This window comes from Aulostomus chinensis, chromosome 2 (genome assembly GCF_037954235.1).
Source record: "Aulostomus chinensis isolate RoL2024-O1b breed Wild chromosome 2, RoL_Achi_v1.0, whole genome shotgun sequence".
Classification (NCBI taxonomy): Eukaryota; Metazoa; Chordata; class Actinopteri; order Syngnathiformes; family Aulostomidae; genus Aulostomus; species Aulostomus chinensis.
In genome coordinates this window covers 17,269,009-17,276,239 of record NC_141321.1, presented here as the reverse complement: position 1 = coordinate 17,276,239, position 7,231 = coordinate 17,269,009, and the positions used below count along the sequence as shown (strand labels likewise).

Genomic DNA, 7,231 nt, shown 5'->3' with positions numbered 1-7,231 from the left:
ATATAAAAAGTAAAAGTATACATTTTTCATATTGTGTGTGTGTATTCCAGTCCCCCCAAATTCAAATACACAGGTAACGTGCAGATAGCTTACTTTTGATTCCAATGTCGACTCATTATAAAATACTGTCTTTACTTACTAAAGTAAAAGTTGTTTAAAAAGAGAATCTTACTTTTATTTTACGAGAACTTTTTTTATCTGGGTACTTCTACTTTTACTTAAGTGAACTGCTAAGTTCTTCCACCACTGCACTCAAAATGAATGTCTAGCACGAGGAGCCCTGGGTGGGTCTGGGACCTCTGCACGTGCATAAAATAAACAGTAGAAAGAAAACTATTTTGTAAAAATGTGGAAGCAAACTTGGGGCAGCGAGACATTTGTAAGGTGGGGAATAACTGCAGGGAGTTACATATGCTGGTGGGAGCAGCGTTACCTGTCCTGGTGGAAGTGTTGCCTGTGGTGCAGGTTTGAGTGCTGCACACGCAGGCCGGAGCCTGGCCCAGTGCTGCAGGTTGTCCGGTAGGGTGCCTGCCGAGCCTCAAACATGCTGTTGATGTCAGGAGCAGAGGAGGGGAGCTCAGCGTGAGGACTGGCTGAAAACTGACGGTGAGCTGGAGAAAGCAAAACCAGGACGGCAAATGATTGCCAGCTTTGGTTAACTGAAGACCTCCCTGATACCGGAACCTCCTCTTAGCGTCGCATTAGCAGGCACCGCTCGGTTTGGGGGGCTATTTAATGGGACAGCGAAAACGCAAAAAACGCAAGGTAGGCTACAGCTGCCAGCACTGCTACTTTACTTTCATGGACTAATACGGCAAGAGGGACGTTTGGGAAATGTTTCGCAGCGAGAGAAGCCACCCTTCGTCGTAGCCCGTGTTGTGTTTGTAGCACTAGCTAACCGTCGGGCGCGTGTGTGGAGTGTGTGGACTCTGGATTTTGTTTAGAAAAGCGTCGCTCGGTCAGGCTTCATCTCCATGCAGAGAACCACTTGAGAAGTCGACGTCCGGGGTAGATAAAACCACAAACAAAGGCCCTTGTTTTTTTTTTGTTTTTTTTTTTTAAATCGAAGTCACCTGAAGCTACGCGGTGAAAATGCGTGTGGATTTGTTTTGTATATGTTTGTGGTGTTTGCTTCGTCCTGGTGCCGCCGGTCAAGGGCACTCGACTCCGGCTGTTTGTTCGCCCTCATGCAACTGCGATGAAGATGGGGGTGCAGACTGCTCCGGGAGAGGGCTGACCACCGTCCCGACCGGACTCAGTGCTTTCACCTTCTACATGTAAGTACTAAGCCCCTTTCACACTGAAATACAAGCTTTAAACGCGCCTGTGCACTTGCACATGTTTCACCACGAAGGCCCGTGTGGGATGTTTACAAGTGACCGAGGAACATTGAACACCGCGGGGTAAACTTTGCTGAAATGGCTCGCAAGAGGAAATGCTCCGGTGTAGATGGCTGGATGGGTCATTTTTCTGTCATCAACCAGCTCAGCAGTCAGTGCGACATATAGCTTGACAAATTGTTTCCTATTAACCTTAAAGACTGGGATAGTAGTTAGATTTACGCCGTGCCTGTTCACAGCCGAAATAGAGCTATTTTCATTAATAATAAATCTCTGAACTCTCAGAAGACAGTGAAAAATACCACTCAACACATTTTAGTTGCAATGTAATAAAAAAACATCAAACCTTCCTATTTATTAGAACTATTCATTACTTGTTGCGAATTAATTTCCTGCTACTAGTTTCACCTCTGTAAAAAAAAGGGGTTCTTTTTTCACTTACCAGTCATCACAATAAGGGTGAGCAAGCTTGTGCAGTTGCCCTGTTCCCAGTGTTTCTTGTGTAATATAAAATAATTAGGAGTCAAACAAGTGCCATTATCACATTCTGACCACAAGACTATGGGAGACTTTCACCACTGCTGTTTCACATTAGGCCACTCAAGTTTGTGAAAATTGCAGCAAATGGGTATCGCAGGTTCAACTCTTAACACACGAGCGCAGATACAGTCGATAATTGTTCCATGGAGAAACCAGTTTGTTTCACAACCTCCTGGTTAATCATAAACTCCAGTAACCACCTCAGTGCCTGCTGCATTGAAAACACCTATTTATGGTGGCTTTCTGTTATTACTGTGCAGGCCTTAACAACACAAACGGAAGGTGTAGGATGAAGATTAGTTTAATTTGCTGTTAAGAAAATTGTTTTGCTGCTGTCATGGAGCCTAAACATTTAATGTGTTGTCCTTATTTTTTTGGAAGTCTGTGTTTTCTTTTTGAAATCTTTGATTCTACTCAGGATTTGTATTGAAGCTACAGTAAGAGGCATCATTATTTCAGGGCGAGATCAAACATCAATCGAAATGAACAATCAGTTCCAACCATCGAAATCACAAACGAGGTTGTGATTCCCCTGGTGTCTGCGCCTGCTGTTTGATGTGGTTGACAGTGGCCTGCCTGAGTTGGGGATGTTGGAGCAACCTGCACCCATGTTGACACAGTGCTAACTTGTATTGCATTAATTATAAGCAATATGACATGATGATAACTGTGGTATTACGTCTGCATTAAAATAGACATGTAAGTTTTGAGGAAGGAAAATGTGCACAGATTTCTTAGCTTACTAGAATGTTGTGAGGTGACACTGGCACATGAGCTATATGACAATCTGTATGTGATAGCATATTTTTGTCATTAACTGAAGCCTCTGAATGGTATCTTTTTCAAACTCACAATTTTTCATGTGTTTTTCAAGATGTACAAAATGTAAATATAGTATGAACTTGTTTTTATACAGATATAACGACATCCGTAAGTGTTGGCGAGAGGGATATTGGATACATGCATAACATACAATATTGCACGTCCCTGCTAGCAACGTTTAGATCGGAGACTAAGAAAAGAAACAAGTCTGTGTAGCTTGTTGTCATGGCTAAACTGACTTGGAGGTGCAATTGGGTGATGTATTCCTTTACCAAGCGGCTGCTGGGTCTAGTGTGCTCACTTAATGGTAAAAATCAGTGTACTGTTCCAGTCCGGTGGATTTATATCGAACTGTTATCAAAATATTGCCCCCAACCCTGCCAATACACTAACACTTGCAAATGTATCTATTCTGAAAACTTAAAAAAAAAATGGAAATAGAATTTTGTCTCTAGACATCTCTGGTCTCATTTGTAGTGGAAGTTTTGGGAAAAGTAAACAGAAGTGGATTCACGGACCAGTTTGTCAAGAGATGTTACACCACGACTGCCTCCTGCTTACAATCCTTGGCGTGCATTTCCTCTAGGGAAAAAAATGCCCCAATTTATTATGGGCAATCAGACATATTAAACAGTGTTTTCACAAAACCATATCACAATCCTTGATAACACTTTGCCGGTCTGCTCTTTGCCTTTTTATAGTTGTTTTCATGATTATGTGATGTTATCTTGCAGTGTGCATAGTTGCGGCCCTGCAGCTGCTCTTTGACAGGTTTTAGAACAAAACAACCTAATATATTCAGCTGAAACTCTTCAAGTATGTGGAGAGTTGTTTGTCCCCGCTTGCTGTCTTACTCTCATTTGTTCTCCTGGTCTCTTGAACTTAAGTTGTCCTCTCTCACTCTCTCTGTCTTTTGTATGTGAAGCTCTGGGTTTAGGGATCATGATGGATTAGTGAGACATATTCCAGCTGCAGGAGCTCCTTCCCTCGGGGTAATGCACCCACAAACGTTTGCTGATGTGTGAAGGAAAAATCTGTTTAAATTGCCATTACAGCAATTGACCTGAATTTGTATTTTCAAGTTGTATTTTCATGTTCTTTGGGCAATTCAGTGGTTAAAATTGTATGATTTGTCTGTTGTTTCATTTGTGTTCACATGGGAACATCAACTGTTGTGCAAAGATTTAAACAAATGTCCTGGCAAATGTATTTCCCAATGTTGCTGTAAAATAATTTACTCACAATAGTTTATTCAGTTTGGTGATAATTTACTCATTCGTCCCTACAAATTGCTCTGCAAATCTGCAGAATGTTGATGCATTTTATGAGGTTCAGTATCTGAATATCTGAATTTCCTTTTCTATCTAGCATTAATTTCATTGCTGTCAGCTGGCAGACACATTAATGGTTTGAATAAATATTATGATATCATCTTCCATATAAAATATAGTGATGATTTTTTGTTGGAGAATGAATTATATGATACTGACGGTATTTAGCCAGATAATTGAATAAATCCAAAGTATTTTGTTGCCGTTTTTGTTACGAGGCATTGCCTTTCTCACATTCAATTCATTATTTTCACATCACTTCAAATGAAAGTAATTTGTCTGGCATCATAAAACATCCTGAATTTGAATGCCGTTGCTTGCATATGCTCAAACAAACAGAATCAGTGAAATGCACTGAATAGACACTTGTGCTCCGTGGCAGCAGACGGGAAGGTGTGTAAATTTAATTCCAAACACACACTTAGTCGCACATTATACAGTAACAAATGGGCACAATTATATACAGTATGGAAAATAATCAATGAAAATACTGTTTAATGTCAGTATTTCAAAGGTCTGTGATTGGTGCAACCAAAATCACCATTACGTTCCTTTAAACATGATTCTTTTTACCTTGTATTTTACATTGTATACATACTGTTGAGGAAATTTAGTGCAGGTTTACACATGAATGTTTTTTTTCATCTTGGTTCTACCCAGATGCTGACATACTGCTCCCCTCAAAATATTTCCAGACAAACCTCTAAAAGTGCTCATTTCACTATGCTTACAGCAACAGAGCTAATTTATACACTGCTTACCAACTTCACCATCACACACGGTGTCTCTGTTTCTGGAGACGGCATTGGCTCAGAGGGAAAAAAAAAATCAGTCATTAATCAGCCCAAGACTACTAAAGTGTCCTTCAAGTTCATTCTACATCATAATTATTTATTTGCTGCTTGACTTATAAAAATGGTGGCAGCTTAACACATTTTACAATTAATTATATGACATTGTTGGAGTGGATACAGTCCACAGGGGCTTGAGTTTTGGCATGTGTTATGGAAACAGCAGTGTCACAGAAAAGCAATGAGAGTTAAGAGGAGGCCCCTCATCCCATAACCAAACAAACACTCCTTGAAGGTATGCAGTTTACCTGTCTCTTAATGTCTGCACAGCTTTCTTTTTGATGTGTTGGTATGTGTCTGTGAACACTCGCAAATTTAAAGTTGCTAAAAGAGGGGGTTTTCTGTGTGTTTTATGGCATTAGCAAGGTTATGACTTATTGAGAAAGGAGGTGTGTTGTCGGGGGTCTTGCTCTCTGGCGGAGCTGGCCTCCTTCACCATTGGTGCCCTCAATCCATTTTTAACTGAATGATACTTTTGTTCTTGGTCAGCGGAGGTGAAAGGAGCCAGTCAGTGGTTCCCGCTCCCAAACAGGATGACTTGTGAATGGGAGAATATTAATGCCCCCCCCCCCCCGACTTTCCAACACTGTTAACCACCTATACACCTATTCCTACCTCACCACACAGTTTCTAATGGTCAGTTACTGGATGTTTCTCAAGTCATGTCCTGAGTTTTGTAGAAATTTAAGGGCTTCTGTTTTTAACATTTCGGTGTGTCTGGGTTAAACAGTTCTTACATACTTAATGTACTTTAACACAGGGACAGCAAGAGCTTCAAAGTGACTTCAGATATGTAAACAAAAACACATTGTAGTATTTCACTGGGAACTATTTGATTATTTTTGGGCAGGCTGAAAACTTAGTTTAGCATAGAGTGTGCAGTCTAGTCTAGCAAGGATGTGTGAGAGAGAATTGGACTTGGGGCAGAGTTGAGAGACTTATCAGTAAGATACCATGAATGTAGCACTGATTTTACAGTTAAGGCTGTGTTAGCAGCATTGAACTGCTTTAGTCAGAGTTTAGGAACTGCCTCCACATCACAGTAATGAAATGTTTTGATGTAAACAACTAAGCCGCCCCCCTCTTGTTGCTTGCCTAAGTTCAAGCGAGTTGGAGCGAGCGTTTGTGATGTTTTCATGGAGACACAGAACAGCAGACCATTTGATTAAGTCCATTTTTCTCATCTATTAATGGCCAATATCCAGCACAACAGATGGAATCTCGGGTTTGTTATGTTAGCGGTAAGCAGTTACCCCTGCCCCATCTAGTTGCAGCACTCCAGATAATTCTGCACACATTCAGTTCATTTATATGGCACAGAATTTACTTCAGAGTACTTTACACATAGAGGAAGTCTCATAGAAGGAATATTGACATGGGTTATTTCACTGAGACAAAAATTATAATTATCATAGTCACATTACCACCAGCTACTGGTGTAGTTTGGCGAGGTTGCAAGGAATGTGAACATTTACCTTGACATCAAGATATTTGCATCAAGGTTGAGGATCATAGATGAAAAACTATTGATCACAAGTGTCATTTCAACACTAATTCTGACTTTTGATTGCAATACATTGCAACAAAATGTGCTCAACTATCACAGCAGGGAAAAATGTTACACATTAATGGTAAGGAATAAGTACGTCTGCAAGCTGGGATGTTTGTCACAATTGTAGACAGTTAATGCTTCATCAGTAATCAGTCTTATTTGAAGTCAAAGCAGAGAAACCAGCCTCACATAAATAAGGTGCTGCGAAGGACTTGACAACACTCAGCGCTTTGCAGGGGTTGAACAAACAGTCATAAAATTAATGAGTGGCTGTCGTTTAAACTGCAACTGCTGTGTTCCCTCAGGTGACAGGTCAATCAGCTGCTCCTGCAAAGACAGCGGTCTGACATAGATGGACACTTCAAGGGGTTACCTACAGGCTCCCATGTTGTCCTACATGTCACACCCTAATATTGGGATCTGCTGTTCTACTATCATAGGAAATAAGTTTTCCCTCCATCAATTACTAGTTCACACCACTGTAAAGCAGTTTGCCAATTACCGAACAACAACATTGAAATGAAGGTTGATTTCAGATTCTAGATGTCGTCGCCTTCTTAAATTAATTGCCTTTGTCATTTTTTTTCAGGAAACACAAAAAACTGGAGACAAAACATAAGGAGTTAATTTGGGCAAAAATGGTCACAAACTGGCTTAGATAATTATTTAAGAAGGTGACTGTACAGAAACTAGATTTAGGACATCCAACTACAACATCTGTTGGCCTGGCTACCGTTGAAGCTGCTCACAGTCACTGGGTCTGAATGACACATGCAAGTGAAAACTACATTTAAA

The 7,231-nt window shown here is 40.6% G+C and overlaps 1 protein-coding gene across 2 annotated transcripts in view; it reads left to right on the top strand.

The window, feature by feature from the left end:
* The first annotated feature begins 344 nt into the window (after positions 1-344).
* lgr4 (leucine-rich repeat containing G protein-coupled receptor 4) overlaps positions 345-7,231 on the top strand; it is a 36,535-nt gene continuing 29,648 nt past the window's right edge. Inside the window, exons 1-2 of one of the 2 annotated variants that reach the window (XM_086181547.1) lie at positions 346-606; positions 1,157-1,277. Coding sequence is in view for 1 of the 2 variants with exons in the window: in XM_086181546.1 (XP_086037672.1) it covers positions 1,093-1,277 (185 nt within the window). In the remaining variant the exon portion in view is untranslated. Of the gene's footprint in view, positions 1,278-7,231 lie in introns of both variants that reach the window. The other variant, XM_086181546.1, reaches the window with a different exon arrangement.